The 16657-nt window shown below is 44.2% G+C and overlaps 1 protein-coding gene across 1 annotated transcript in view; it reads left to right on the top strand.

Annotated features, from left to right (window-relative positions):
• The window catches only part of cacna1g (calcium channel, voltage-dependent, T type, alpha 1G subunit), a 229602-nt gene that overhangs the window by 74538 nt on the left and 138407 nt on the right, over positions 1 to 16657 (top strand). Inside the window, exon 2 of the mRNA XM_041963433.1 lies at positions 8157 to 8268. Coding sequence (XP_041819367.1) covers positions 8157 to 8268 — 112 coding nt within the window. The remainder of the gene's footprint in view (positions 1 to 8156; positions 8269 to 16657) is intronic.

Genomic DNA, 16657 nt, shown 5'->3' with positions numbered 1-16657 from the left:
CCTGGAAAAAAAAGCTTCCTTTTTGTCAGTCTCCTAGAAAATAGCAGGAGTGAGACGGTACAGACAGAAAAGTGAAAGGAGAGGGGAAGGGAAGTGATCAGAGGGAAAAGAAAAAACTTGGGGCTTGGAGAAAGGAGGGATTGATGGAGATGAACAGCAAAGGTGAGGCAACGGCAGCTGTCTCTGACTTTGGAGATAAACCTGACTTTTCTCCCAGAGCTGCCTTCCTTCCTGTTTTGCACACCGTCACAAATAGCTGCTGTGCTTTCTGGGCTTTGTAAAGTTTGTCTTCTGAAGACAAGGCGTTGCACTCCCGAGGAAACCAAGACAAAAACAACGGCTGTTATCATGATTTGTAAAAGAGAGAAAATGGTTTGTAAAATGGAGGAGAGGAACAACGCAGACAGGCCAGAGTGATTTTAGTGTCAGCGTTCCTCTTCACAGTGGCTATTTCGTAATCGTCTCCGCAGTGATTTCCTGTCGTCAGCCATGAAAAGTTTCCTCTCTCAAATTAACTTCTGGCTGAGTCCAAATGTCCGTTTTTTCAGGCTCACAGACTTTCAGAGACAAAACAGGAGGTTTACTGGTCAGTCTGACCTGATCGTGGCTTTTGTCCCCTCATGGCCCAGCAGCCTCACAGACTCGACATTAGTTAGCATGTCACTGTACATACAGTATGATGAGAGTCTGTTTGAGCCCAGCTCACATGTGCAGAAACTCTTTTCTTGGGCCACATTTTCTCAGCTGCCTTGCCTTTTTCACCAACCCTAACCCATTCAACCCTTCCTCTCTTTGTCCCTCGTCCCTCATATTCTCATGTCCACCGACCGAATCTGTCTCTGTCCATCCCGCTGTTTCAGTCCAGCCTGCACCAGCCTGCACACGCGCTGGCCCGTATGGCTGAATGTCACTGTGCCTGTCCCACTTCCATCGCAGTGTCCCAACTGGTTCCCACACCGACACACCTTGCATTCACTGGCGCGGGACTCTTCAGGGGCTGAGTGAGTCTTAATCAACAAGAGGTGCTTTTGCAGATTCCCTCTAAGAGCCCTCTCTGCTTTGATCTGACTCCTTTTCATGAACTTAATGGGGATTTGTAGCCAGAGTTTCACCAGGTTGCATCAAGCAGAGAGTCTTGGTTACCTGCTATACCTGCTTTTCAATTCCAATGATTGTGAAGATATATACCATGGAAACAGATGAAGGAAATCCAGAATTATGATAGTGATCATGAAATATATTTCTGGTGAACCAATCAGTGACGCGGTGAAAGGTGCTGCTTTGAACTGTTTTCATTTCAGCTTGAGTAAAGATTGCAGAGTCGAGAGCTGAATAACTCTCACTCACGAGGCTGTTAATAATCTTTGCATCGGCACACGTGGCAAACATGGCAAAAACACGTTTCCCTCAATCTATCCAACAACATTTGTTTCTGTGTAAACCCCAGGTGTGATATCGACCCTGCATTATTATTATACACCTGCAACACCTATTTTTAAGTGTTAATGAGATTTATGGGGAGGCGGCGTCTTCCGTTTGCTAAGCACAGTATCTGACAGGAGATATTTAAGTTTCGTAGTTTCTTAGATGCATGGTAGCTCTGGATTGATCCTTTCTACAGCAAATCATATTGTAGATGATGAACAGTGGTGATTTTATTAAGGCTCGGCTTGCTGTAGCTGTAGTACCACGTCACGCGCGGCCCCTCGGTGAGATATAGATCCGGCTGTGAGGTGTGTGTCGAGAGCGGCAGAGCACAGATGCAGCGCCACGTCCTGTGTGAGTTATAGTAAACACAATGAATAATATCTATTCAGAGAGGCTTGTCTGTATTGATTGCCCTCGGACTGTGTGCCCGCCTCATCTCTTCCTGTGGAGGATTCATTCCCCAACTCTCCTGAAAGAAATAAGAGCTGGAGAGAACATGATGAGTTGAAACTTTCTTACGCCAAACTTTGCTCTTTGGAATCTATTACCTTATTTTCTTTGTTCCTCCAGAGCTACCCTCACACACACACACACACACATATATATATACATGTACACACAGACAGTTTCTCTTCTCTGTTGTTTGTGTCCTGGTGTCAGATCATTAGTGGACAGAATTCGAGTAAATCAGCAGTGTGATGCAGGGAAGCAGGGGGGGACATAAGGCTTGCATATTATTTTCCCTTCATTAGGAAACAAGAAAGGGACTTTAAATGTGTGTGTGTGTGCATGTTTGTTTGTGCTAGACTTTGAGTTAGAGGAATGACTGAAAAGAACCCATGGGAGCACAACACAGAATACTTTTTGAGGTGTTGATGAGTTTGATATTGTTGCCTCTCTGATGAAAGCATTGTTGTGTGAGTTTGTGTGTGTGTGTGTGTGTGTGTGTGTACTCGTGCGCTGGCATGTGTGTGTCTGTGTTGCAGCCCGGGCGTCTTGCTTTCAGAGTTCTGACAGAGCATATCCTTGTGTATCTTTCCTCTAATTGAATCCATCCCTCAGGGCGTCACCGCTTGTTTATATGCTGACACCATGAAGGTGTGTGCGTGTGCGTGTGTGTGTGTGTGTGTGTGTGTGTGTGTGTGTGTGCGTGTGTGTGTGTGTGTGTGTGTGTGTGTGTGCGTGCGTGTGTGCGTGTGTGCGCGTGTGTGTGTTCATACTGAAGGCAGAACACTGCAAACACTCTCTCTTTATTGTTTAATTATAGCCCACCAGCTGGGGAGACAGAGGAAGAGAACAAGGGCAGGAGAGGAAGAGCTATTGATTGAATTAGTCAGATTATTCATATTTAATGTTTTGCTCTGTCTCCATCCCTCTGCCCAAAGCCTCCTCCTCTGCCTTCTCCTCGATATCTTTCTGTTAATAAATTCTCTCCTCTTCTTTATGCGGTCCCAAGACCTCCAATAAACAATACATTTCATACGCTTCATCAGTCGACAGGGCCTGACGTGCACCAATAAAACCTGTCTGCTGTTTACACGTGAGCCCAAGGGCAGCGGGTGAGGCTGCCAGGTTCACAGTGCTTTATTCACCGGCCCTAAAAAAAACACACTTCCTCACCTTGTCAGTTGTTGCCAGAGATGAAAATCTACCTTCTTTGTAAATCTGAGTTCTCTCTGTGACCCCGATCCATAAAACATGATGTTTTTCATTTTGCTTTTAGCCCAGAAAAGCAGTCCGGTGTCCACTATCTCGTGCAACTGAGCTTTAAATTATAAAAAATGTTTGTAAAATTATGCCATATTTCATGATTTCTCACTTCTCAGGAGTTCTGTGAATTGTGCAAGGGCAGCCCGAGCATGAGCCCCCTCACAGCAAAACTGGGAACAAGTGGCAGTTACAGAGTGATGGTGGATGCTAACACATCTAACAGTAGCACAAGTTGAGAGGAGTCCTACAGTCAGTCAGATATCAGTCTCTTTAGCCGCTCAGTGCTTCACAATCTTCTTTTAAAAGTTTCACAGTCTCACTTGAAAGTCTGTCGGCTTCTCTGCCAGTCATCTGTCCGTCTTCCGGTTTGTCCAACTCCCCAAACCCCCGCCTGTCTGTCTATTGATTGTTACTGCAACACGATAGCAGCCTTGCTAAATAACAGCCCGTGTAATGCCTTCGGTGAACCACTCCGTCCAGACACTAATGACACTCAGCATCAGTATTTGTGTGACAGTTCGCTGTGATGACTGTCTTTGGTAACAGTGCACAGCGAGCTGAGTGCAGAAACATCCATCCAGTGGGTTGTAATCATTGCAGAGAGTTTTTGGCATTCAGGATCAGGTTCTTCTTCTAGATGTAAATTTCTATCAGGCCGCTGAGGAGAGCGTCCAAGGTCCTGGACAAGAGTCTGACTTTAATCAACACACCACGGAACACAGAGTGTTCTGATCCCGCACCGACTCTCGATGCATAACTCGTCCTCGTCCTGCTCCTTTACTGTAACGCTGTTTAATAGAAATCGTTTGGTTGTATCTCTTTCTGCTCTCTCCTCTCTGTCACTAATGAGCACATTTTAACTAAAACTGAAGCTCCAGAAGCGATTGGCCTGCCAGCACCTATTCTCCCAGACCTTCATACTCCGGCAGTTATACACTCGGACACTGTAATCTCACACCCTGCCGATCTAGCACACCACCACTGTATCCTGCTCCTGTTTTGCTGCAGGTGCATGATGCTTAGGGGCAGTGGCCCTCACATACTGTACCTCAGCAGTAGCACCACAGTAAACCTGCTGTCCTCTGTGCAATGTAGCATGTCTCTGTTCTCTTTCTGTTGGCTGTACTTCTGCTTGTGAGTTGTTGTTGAGGAAGCACATTTCCTTAATGAGGACAACTTTTGATTGTATCATGGTACAGACATAATCTGCAGGTTCACAACATATTTTCAGTGCAAACTCAGAAGTTCTGCTTTGCGGCTGTAAACAAGGAAGAGACCAATTACTCCATGAAATCTCATAATTCTATTTGTAACACTGGTGATACTGTATCAGCAAATCTTACAGCCCTGCTTAAATTAGTTTTTAGGAGGGTAATTATGGATTATAAGGTCTGCTTATTATACTAGTTATGTTCTAACAGGGAGCTTCATTAGTGAGCTATTACGCGTGAGTCCTCTGGTTTGTTGGCAGTAAAATGATGCAATATGAATTGTGTCTTTTATTTTTGTGTGATAATGTGGGTCTGTATCATGATGGCACACATTCTGGCCACCATATGAAGCTTATGGAACTTCTGCTTATGTCAAAATATCAATAGCAAACACAAACCAGGTGAAGTGAAGTCTGAAATTTGTTCTTTTTGGTTTTCCGTGAAAACATTTTCTTTTAAACTTGCTCATATAATGGGAAGTTGACTATGATGGCTGCAGGTTAGTGGCGGGGAGTAAAATACATTTTTCATTCAGTCCTGTTGTGAAATACAACACATATTCTGCCGCCCTCCTAACACAGAAACACACTGATCTATTATAATTATTATCTGTTATTTCTGATGAAGAGGAAATAAAATAGCTGGCTTTTTTGTCTGGAGCCCGATGGATCGGTGATGAACTGAAACTTTGCTGAACTAAAATGACAATGTGTTTAGCCCTGATGAAGGCTGATGATAGCGGGAGCTTACACAGACAACCCGTGCAGCTCATTATTTTTAATTAGCTCCATCTTCTCAGCCCTTTACTGCAAACTTTTGTCGATGCCACCGCTGTGCGTCAACAACAGAATGCTCTCCCTGTAACTTTCAGCGCCACCACTCTCAGACTAGAGGCCTGAGCGTCTGAGCTTTTGTTTCCTGTTTAATGATCCCACTCTCCATACTGACTGATCTTTTTAATTGCATCCCTTTGGACTCGCAGAACTTTCTGTGCATCCTCCGGTGTGTAACATAATCCTGTGCTGCCTTTCAGACGCAACCGTCATTACCCGTCTGATGCCACTGAGGTTCCTTGTGGTCACAGACTCGACTTCCCTCCAGCCTGCATTTGTTATTCAGTACTTCTGCTGAATATCGAATTGGAGCCACCACAGAGTTTCACATCTAGCCCAGTCCCTTGGAATTACAATCAGTTCGGTTGATTCTGCGTGCACGGTCAGAGCCAACACAGGAAGCGGTTTCCCCTTTGTTCAGTAAGGTATGGAATAAAGGTTTGGAGTTGTTGGATAAGCACTGACTTTCATGCAAGAAAACTAAAACTCCTGTGACTTCCTACAGCACCTTCATAAAGCTAGGGGACTCATGACAGACAGAGTAAAAATATAATGCTCATAATAAAAGCAGCAAAGAGATATCCTAGGCAGTAATGGGTGAAGCTCCAAACCCCCTAAATCCTACACTTCCCATAATGCAACGTGACAGCGTGTCTTCTTCGACCCTCCCTGCCTGGTGAATGGCCACATCTTTGAAGCCCTACAGCCTGAGTTTGTTTGGATAAATGAAGTCTGATGCTGAAGGTTTGGTGACTGCCCGCGCTCTCCGTCACTAACCAGAAGTGACTATAACACAGAAATAAACGAACAGAATTCAGTTGTTGTGGCGTCCGCTTCAGTCTCTTGACTGACCACAAACCACGCTGATCTGTTCTGTGGAGCAGCAGCAACACGGCTAACGATAGCTCACTCCACTTTGACGTCTCAGTTCTCCGTTCCACAAAAAAATCATCTTTCACCGTGCAAATGTGCGCGTCAGAGTTCACCAAAAGTGAACTGCTGGCCGTAGCTCCCTGCGGATCTACTTTGTCACAGCTAACAGATCCACTGACTGAAGCATTTCCATTGAAATACATTGATTTCAGCCCTGGGTTTTTGCAACAAATGCTGGTGTGACCGAGCCCTAATGGTTAGATTGATTTGCAGCTGTATCACAGAGAAAAAGCACGAGTCAGTATCTTTGAAACGCTTTTAGTCAGTGCATGCACTCATGTCTTCATTAGTCCCTTTGACCACTTTGATTCGTGTCTGGTACTTTGAGTTAGTGGTATGGAATTTTGTGCTGATATTTATGTTCCTCAGAGGACAAAACCTAATGAATTATTTACCCGACCTTTCCTCTAGTCCTACCATATTGCCAGATATTACACAAAATAACACTTATTCTTATATCACCTGGTATGATACATGTGATTAATTCACCTAATAAAGATTCATACTATAACTGACCTTAACTGTGAACCTAAACCGTTGGCTATTGCACATATAAGGAGCTGAGATATTTGAGATTCTGTGTGTATTGCTCTCTGCTGCAGGACATATTTATGTCACGGCTTTTATCAGATTGTCCGGCGCTCTGCTTTGAAACTGTGGCCTGCGGTGGCAGCTTTTGACCAGCATAAAGGAGGAAAGTTAAAAACCCGGGTCTCACTGTTGTTGTTCGTCCTGCACTCACCTTTTTTTTTTTTAATGTGTCGACTGTGGGGCCATGCTGACCCAGCTGCATTATGGGTCAGCGGGATGAATGAGCAAGTGGCGGCTAATGCGATAAAAGACGGACAGGTCGTTTGTCCTCACAGCCTGTGCACGAGCACACACACACACACACACACACACACACACACACACACACACACACACACACATACACACAGTCATGTTTCAGTCACTTTTGGGGACATTGCATAGAATTACATTAATTTGCAGTAGACTTACCATAAACACGACTTGCCCAAACCTAACTTTAACCAAAGTTTTCACCCTAACATGTAATGAACTACATTATGGGGACTTGCATTTTGGCCTCATAAGGAAGTCGAGTCCACACAATGTGTCTCTGTAAATAGATTTATATCCCCACAGCATGAGTAATACATGTCCACATCCACAGATGAAAAACACCACTTTCCTTTTAGCTCACACACACACATACACACACACACTCTTGTTTTACAAACAGCCTCTTCTGTGTAACATTGTTAACCAGGCTGGATGGAGGGTGCTGACTGTGGCTGCAGGAACAATCTATGATATATGTGGGCATGTGTTTGTGTGCATATCTTTGTCCTCACGTCTGTGTGTATTTGTGAGCCTGTGTGCACACGCGCGCACACGCGTCTGTGTACTTATTGAAGTCGTGTCAGCCTAATCTGTGTTTTGTCTCATCATTGATTGGTGTCACACAGCTCAGGTTGACGTTTAACCTAACCACATTAGGAATTCCCACTTTGACCCTGTGGTCAATAAAATTCATGTGCGATGCATCTCAATGTCTTCACATTCACAAAGTCTGTAGCCGGATCTTCCATCTTCCTTTTAGTCAGCCTCCAGGTCTCTGAGCATCTGCCTCTCTTGTCTTTTTTTTGTGTGTGCGCCTCACACGATCTCTTTAAAGTGCTTATCCAGCACCCTCGCTAACAAGCTGAACATTTTCCAACACGCCTTGCAAACAGATCTTTGGTTAACAGGGTGATATGGGAGCAATGACTGCCACTCAGAACAGCCACAGGTGGGCTCTCCCACTTCTCCTCCGTGGCTCATTTTTCCTCTCGCAAACAATTTTTTGATAGTGAATTGGAGTGGAAGAGATAAACGTGCGCCACTTTGTCAGAGGAGTTTATAAATTTGAATGGGATAATGAGGTCACTGGAGAAAGCTCTTCTTTCTTTGCTTGCTGCAAGCTTTTGACTCTTGTCAATGGCGTGCAAGCTGTTATTTTCTGCCTTTGTTATATTCCTTAACTGTTGCTCTCTACATGGTTCGAGCGAGCGTCCATGTTGGTGATCCTGCTGAACTGTGTGACACTGGGCATGTTCCATCCCTGTGAGGACATCGACTGTGACTCTGAGAGGTGCAAGATCCTGCAGGTAAGAAGTTTTTATTTTGAAATATTTCATGGATTGAATGTGTTTTCTTTTCACTCTTTGTTTGATATGGGAAATAAGAGCACAGCAACAACAAAATTCTATTTAAGAATTCAAAGTTACCACTCATCTGAAGGATTATCTCCAAATCAACCCTTTGTGAACTCCACAGTTGTCAGTAAATTGTGATTAAAAGCACTGCGTATCATAAAAGGACGGAAGGAAGACGCTGTTAGGGGGACTAGCGTTAGCTGTGGGTCAGCTGGTGCTTTACCTCCAAGCCTTAGGCTGGCTGCTTTCTAAACCACAATGTCTTCATTTCTGTTGCTACACATGTTTAACACAAAATATGTGATGTGTGCGTCTGGAAAGTCAAGTTATCAGTTTTTCTTTTGAGCACCTTGTAAAGTAATGCAGCCTACATTTTTAATGAGCGATATGTAACTAGTAATTGATTTCGGTGTCCAAGTAATTTGCCAAACCGCTATGAAGAAATCATCATGCATTTTTAACGGGGCTCTCGGATGGCTTTATTTTGAACTTGCTTTGAGTCTTTTGAGAGATGTCGAAGCAACAGAATCTCAAGCCGCTTGTCGGATGGTCGAACAGCTTCAGAGACCAAACACCTTTCTGACATTGGATTAGAGGGGTCTGTAAAGCTGACAATCCAGCGATCATGCCCACTTCATGCCATGAGTGGCCAGCTGTGTGGAAGCGACAAAGTAAACTTTCATGTGCAGCACTGTGGATGTCACCCAGGGAAGACTGTTTGAAAATGAAAATTTAAACAATACCGAGTCTCCTTCTGTCTGCGACGGTCGGCTTTTCTCGACAGCTACAAACACTTGATTTCCCACATGTTCAGACAAAGCATCAGAAAATGCTGCATCCGACATTTCCCAAAGTGTATCATCGGTACTGCTGGTTCCACTTGCTGATTAGTGCTCCCTATGGCTACTACATTGACTTTAACATGTAAAAAAGTTAGCATGCACCTTCATAGTGTGTAAGTAGTCAGTTTAGTCAGTTAATATAGTTCTGGCTCTGTTTCACAAGTGAGGCTTAGCTGGTAACACAGCAATAAGCAGAGGCACTGTTGCCATGGTTACCTGAGGTTAGTAAACTTTGTTAGAGGCGTCCTATTGAAAGAAACAACACAGCGACAGGCTAGTAGCAGGCACATTTATCACCAGCATTCATTTATCTCGCTTGATCTTTATTTAATAAGACAAGTAGAAGGCAGTGAGAGGCCTTCCACTGGGATGGGCAGGACGAAAGAACACAAACCCACGTTACAGGAACAGCATGCACACGTCTAGATGCGACGCCGGGAGACGGGGACAACGAATGCAGGGCAATGGCTGGAAAACATCAGAAATTACATCACGGGAAAACCACCACAGGTTGACTGGCAGATTATGACAGCGCGGGCATTATTCAAGCTCAGCGAAACAGACGCCGGCGAGCAGGAGCACTGAAACATCCTGAGTTGTGGGCACAATTTTCTACACCAGCGCCTTTTTATAGAGACATACTGAAACAATATTTTCCACAATATCTGGCCTTTGGCGCGCCCTTCATTTGCATGAACTCAGATGGAAAATAAACAACAACATTAAGTGAAGGCGTTTCCATTAATTTGTTGACCTCCCTGAAGGTAACTAACACTAATGGAGGAGCATTGCTGTTCCTGTTGTAAAACACCGAGGATAGAAAATACATTTTTCCTGTGCTGGATGAGGGAGTGAAGTAGACTGAAGTGCTGCAGAATAGATCTGTGTTATCTGGCACTGTTCATCTTGTGCAGCCAAGGGATAATGGTTCCAAATAGATTGGATCAGAACAAAGTCCTCTTATTTTCTTGTCCACTGACTCAGTGAATTGAGCAGTTTCATTCCAAAATGACGTCTATATTTTAGAAAATACAGCCCTACTCCAAGCGGGCCTAAATACTTCCCGATATTCAAGTCACATTTACAGATCTGAAGCATTTCTTTAATGAAATCAGACTTCCACTTTCTCTGGAAATAGATGCATACACATCACTTTCTTTTATGAAATTTAAACATTGCTTTTGAGAGGCAAGTAAAAGAATGGAGAGGAGAGAAAATGAGAAAAGAGGAAACAAACTGAGAGGAAAGAAGGCAAAAGGCGAGACGAGATGAGGGGAATGTGGGAAAGGGATACGAGAGGAGCAGAGAGGAGTGGGAAAATACAATGAAAAGAGAGGAAAGAAAAGGAATTGAAAGAAAGGAGAGCAAAGGAAAGGGAAGGAGAGCAGAGGGGAAGACAGGAAACAAAGGAAAAACTGCTCAGGGAAGGGAAAGAAAAGAAAGCAGAGGGAAAGAAAGAAAGAAACGAGAGGAGACTAAAGGCGGTAAATCAGAGGACAGGATGGTTTAGGTTGAAAAAAGAAGCATGGAGAGCAGAGGAGTGGAGCTTTTGAGCTGCTGTTGCTAGGGCAGCCCGCGTCCATCAGCTCCTTCCGCCGCTCCACTCAGCGACATGAGATGTGATTTAATTCAGTGGGCCTCCTCTCTGGAGCGCAGCTGAATGTACAGCCCAGAGGTTAAATGCATTCTCATTAATTCCCCGCTTCCTCCATTTCAATCTCCCCGTCACTCTCTGAATCGATATGTTAAGAGATCGTGAAGGCATAAGACCTACGCGCTCGCATGCTCTCGTCTGCCTTTGATCGGTCTCACACTGTCTGGATCGCCAGTTTTCTCACTGTTTACACACTTCCACGTCTTTCTTTTCCTCTCCCTCTTCCTGACATCTTTCTTTTCCTGTCCCTCACACTCTTGACATGCCGTTGCTTTAGTCCCTCGTACCTCTGACCTTTTTCTTTCTTTCTTTCTTGGCTTGGTTTGACTTTCAAGGTTCATGTATTTATATATGTTTTATTGTCGTCAACACTACAATTATGTAACCTAGCAAGAAAATAAAGTGTTGTGAGGTGTGATGGGATGTTTTTGTCGATTGCTCCCCTGATATATGCCAGAAACGCAGGGATACATTAATATGAAAATGCTGAAATACCTTCCAACCCATCATTAATGCAACAGAGCCCCACAATTCCATGTGCTCGTGTCAGAGCTCTCAGAACAGAGCTGTGCTCAACGTGGCCATTCTAGCATCAGTGCCACTGAGGGGCTCAGCCGGGCCTCTAAATGGCTCTCCTCTCTGATGCAGGCCAAATGAGCTCTCGTCTCCTGACACCGTTAATGGCTACTGTAATGGTCACAGGCCACTGTGTAGCTGCGGGGTAGAGAGAAAGATGACCCGTGCCCAGCGTGTCAGCATCGTTGGAAGGTTGCCCCGAGGCATTATTTACAATTTGTTTTAGTGATACTTGAAAGTGGCTTTAAATTCTGTTGTCTTCAGCTTACAGCAAGGTGGGAAATTATCAAAAGTAATTAAGTCGTCAATCATTAGATTGTTATTTAATACTGTGTTTTGTTTTTTTTCTGAATCAGTTTTTAGCAGCTAGGCAGCGTGGCTCTGGGGATGGCATTGTCCGTCTGTATGTCACTCCATCACTTTGGTCCCCACTGAGATCTGCTAGCAGATTATTATTTATCAACAATTATTTGCATCGCTGTCATATTCATGCATGCACAGTTCTCATTGTGAGTATATTAGCTTAATTAAAGTACCACCTACAAGTGCAACCTTGTAGCACCGTTAGCGTTGTTGTAGACTTTTGGGGCCAATATTTATCTATTTTTTCAATATAAACCTCAAACATATCTTTAGCATTTTTGTACTGCAGTTTCTTGTTACTTAACAGTCGACATAAATTCATTTTACAGTGTATCTGTGATCTGCTAGACTGTATCTTCAGGCTCCAATTGTAACACCTTGATATACAGTATATTTCTAATCCTAAAGCCAGTAGAAAAAAGCATCAGTGTTTTTGCTTCAATGTGCTACAAGTACATCCCCCTTCTAATGTTTTATTCCATTTGATAAATAAAGCTGTACAGACTTCAAATGAGCTACCGCAGACAGCACATCAGAGTGCACTCCAGTTAGGAGTGAAAAAGTAAGGGATAAGTGATGATTTAGCCAATGGAGTAGTTTCAAGGAAATGTCAAACTCTGGCTATAATGCAGTAGCTTTAACTTAAAGGATGGTCTCTTTTTCCCCTGAAGGAGAGATTTCCGTCGAGCACATTCTGCTCTGAATGCTGCCGCACGCACTTAACCTTCCGTCGCCCCCCCCCGCGGCCACAGTGCAAAACGATGTCGATGGAAAGCTAATAAATTCATTGCCCATACAATGGGACCGCTGGGTTACAGAAAGATACACAGAGAGAGGAGAGAGAGAAAGGAGATAGACGGGTTGGCAGAAGGATTGAAATTCCTCGCTGGGACGCAGCTCCTGACATCTGTGTCGAGCCAGAGTGCTTTGCCGCATGGACCCACACAGGTTCACAACCACGTCAGCCCAGCATGTGCCTGGAGGATGAGGGAACGCCATATCTTGCGTCTGTGCGTGTTTGTGTGCGACTGCTATGAGCGGGCCGTGATTGAGCTGAAAAGTCTCTCTCACAATATTATCTCCCTCCACCTGTGAGGAGTGGATCTCAACTAAATGGCAGATTACAGTTAGCCTGCTCTATTGTCCTCACCACACGAAGCATGCGACGCCTTCACCGGCACGCACCGCCTCGTCTGAGTGCCACAGTGTGTGTGTGCGTGCGTTTGATGAAAGCATCTGACCCCTGTGATAATAGCATTCAGACTCGTGACAGAATTAGCATACATAGTGGCTGAGATTTATTTTTGGGAAAGGTTGCAGGCAAGTGTTTTCACAGAATTGATGGCACCTGTCTGTTTGGGCCAAAGAAGAAGAATATATACTTTATATGTACAACGTCAGATCCCATCTGATGTCCAGCGGTCGTCGAGGACGAGATTCTTTTGGCCAAGAGTGAACTTTTAGGATAAATGCCCAGTTCGTGGGAAAGCTTTGATAGCCAACCACATGCAGAAAACAGGGCCTGAACAGAAACGCTAAACCCTCCTTCGCACTTCACAAAAAGCCCACTAATACCCACAAACTAACAGCGGGAAAGGGTACAATCTGCATTAATTCCTGGGTCAAATGGCTCTGCAGACAGACAGAGCCGTCACCTCGTTACACTCCATTTCCGTCTCATCATCATCACCATCATCATTATCTCATATAAGATAGAAAAACATAACCGCCATAATACTATCACTGTCCTCCATGCTGCTTTCTACTGTTCCCTGTTTTGTAGCGTGTTCGTGATGTTGAACGTGACACACCAGAAAAAAAAAAAAAAACAGAAAGGCAGCTGGAGAGGAGTCAAATTGCCTGTTTTTTAATAAGTTTACCTGCATTTAAAAAACCTGTGTATATGTGCTAATTTTGGTGTAAATGTGGTGTAACTTGATTAAATGACCTCTGTGATTTGCTTTATAGATCAGCTATAAGCCAGTAATAACAAACTGTTGCCATGTTGGGAAGAATTCAGCAGGTGGATGGTCTGACCTCCTATCTTGTGGAAAATGCCCACAGATGATTTGGCCCAAAACCCGTTTATTAACATCTTGTTTGAATGGCCTGCTAACAGTTTGACAGCATTATTCCCAAAAAGAAAGGAAAAACACCAACCGAATGTATTCTCCACGACCTACTGACCCTTTGCTGTTGTTAATGGCTTGTGACTGATCTGTAAAGCATGAATGACTTAAAAGATAAATACTAATGTGTAGTTTACATTAAGACAAACAGCACATATGTCATATTCAGAAGCTGGCACTTCAGCATTTCTAACGGATAAATGATGAGTCAGCTATCAAAATCATCAAACGCTATTTTTCTGTGGATTGACTAATCAGTGAAGTGATGCTCTCTGCGGACTTGCTTAAAGACAGACATCCTGCCTGTGTGTTATTTAACCACAGCCCGTGCTCGTGTGCAGAAACACATGGCAATATTTACATCGAGTGCAGGAATGTTTCTGATCTGCGGATCTCGATTGTTCGTCTCCTCACACTTGGGTGTCACGCTGTATCTAACCGCTCTGACGCCTCTTTGATTTGAAGCGAGCCGCGTCGAGTCGTTAGGGAGTGTTTTAAGTGCACACAGCATCAGTGATAAAGTGCACTTAGAACATAAAGTCTCCGTTTAGGAGGCGATGAGAGGGTGTGTAATGTTGGCACTCGCTTGACGCACTGATAGCTCGCGATACAGCTTGCTGTGCTCGCTGAGGTCTGTGTGTGCCTGGTGGACACGTGTGTTTATACTTGTTCTCAGGCAATGTGAGAAGGAACATGGGCGTTCACACACACACACACACACACACAGTGCTGTTAAGATGGTGTATGGTGTCACTGTTTAGGCTGAGAGGTTCGAAGACTGAATACACATGGAGAGAGACAGAGAACAAAGCTGTCTGAATGTTTTATGTGTGTCCCTGTCGTGTAATTGTCTGTGAGACACATATTTGTACTTCTATCCTTGTGAGGACACAGTGACATAAAGCATTCCCAAGCCCCTTACCCTAACCTTCATCACAGCTAAAACCCCTAACCCGTAACCTGACCTAAGCCTAATTCTAACCTAACAACCTAAACTACGTCTGAACCCTCAAACAGCCCTTTAAAGATGTGTCTGAAAGTGAGGACAGGCAAAAATGTCCTCACTTTCTAAAATGCCCTCACTCACCATGTCTAAAATTTACATTGGTTCTCACAAAGATAGCTGTACACACACACACACACACACACACACACACACACAAAACACGCTCAATAGTTATCATCAGCAAGCACATGAAAAATGATAATACCGTACACACACGCATGCACACACACAAATGCCCCATGACCCATGCACACACTCACACTGCAGCCGCGCTCACACTGAGATACTGCGGGAGACGTAATCACAGTAACTGCGGAGTGATACGCCTTCCTTGGTAGAGAGACGGAGGCAGTGGGAGAAAGATAAGTGGAAGATAAAGATGAGAGACAGGGAAGTCGGTGGTAGATGCGAGGAGGAGGAGGCGGAGGAGGAGGCGGAGGAGGAGGAATGCCAGTAGCTCACATAGAGCAGGAATCCCGTCCAGCTGCTACTGCGGGGAGACAAGAGAGGGAGAGCAGATAAGGATGGCAGAAGGCAAAAGACTTAAGTGTGTATCTGACTTCTTCTTTGGCATAAAGTGGGGAAATAGTTTAGTTGGATTCAAAAATGAAAAACTTGACTATCTCAAAAGAACTTTTTCCAGCAGCCTCTGTCTCTGGCCGGTGGTAGCCTCTTGTCAGTGCCATTCATAGAGTTGGGATTATTGCTTGCTACCATCTTTGCCAGTCACATACATGCAATCTTCAAATAAAGGCAAAGCATTGCTTTGTGGGATTTATATTTAAGAGCAGTGCTATAGACACTACTTTTTTTGTTTTGCTAGCAAATTGGACATAATGAGGGGACCATGGTCTATCACAGCATGAAGTGTGATAGACCATGTTTACTGCCCCGTTGTGCCGGAGCCTCCTGTGCTACACTGGCTGTAAATAGTGAAGGTCAACCGGCGTCAATCACTATTTTAATCACCCCACTATACAAACACATAAATCACGATTTTACTTAAATGTTTTCGAACATATAAAGCTACTTTCAGGCAGCGCGCAGCCACTGCTACATCTGCTGCCCGATGACATGCAGACGATCGCCGCATTTACCAAACTCTGCCATCACATTCAGTATGATGTATGTACTCTGTTCTCTCACACTATGTCGCAGCTTCAATCTGAATGGTTTGCAATACGACATGATGAATATAGGAAGTTCAGCTAACTAATAAAGTCAACATTGTTTAGCAGCAGCCCAGGCTGGATAATTAAATTCTGATGCTGATGTTTGGCATGTCACACTAGGAAAAGAACAGGTGTAAATATTACAGATATTACAGTTGATAGTGGCTGCATTCCCTCGCTACTTTAGGTTCAGGGTCCTGCTGGTGTGCATGCTGGCTCACTGTCACGCTGTCAGGGCTGACTGAGACACTTGTATTGAAAGGAGCCATCATTGATGATATTAGCAACGCCTGTGCTTTTTCCAACTATGAGAAATGTCTGTGGAAAAGGCTTATGATGTCCAACATTTGGATATCTGTGCATTTATTTAGATTTTCCTCCCAGTGTTTAATCCCATACACACAGCTTGTGTCTTGGAGCTTTTACAGTTGCCTTTGTATATATGGTGAGTGTCTTGTGAGTCTTTTCAGGGTTCGTCTGGTGCACAGGAAGTAAAGGCTTTTCCATTTCTGGCAGCACCGACCGGTTTGTTTGGAATAAATATAGAAGCATGAGCAGTGTTACCTGCCACCTACACAAAATCAAAAGACAAAGCCTTT

Source organism: Chelmon rostratus, chromosome 21 (genome assembly GCF_017976325.1).
Source record: "Chelmon rostratus isolate fCheRos1 chromosome 21, fCheRos1.pri, whole genome shotgun sequence".
Lineage (NCBI taxonomy): Eukaryota > Metazoa > Chordata > Actinopteri > Chaetodontiformes > Chaetodontidae > Chelmon > Chelmon rostratus.
This window is presented reverse-complemented; position numbering and strand designations above follow the sequence as displayed.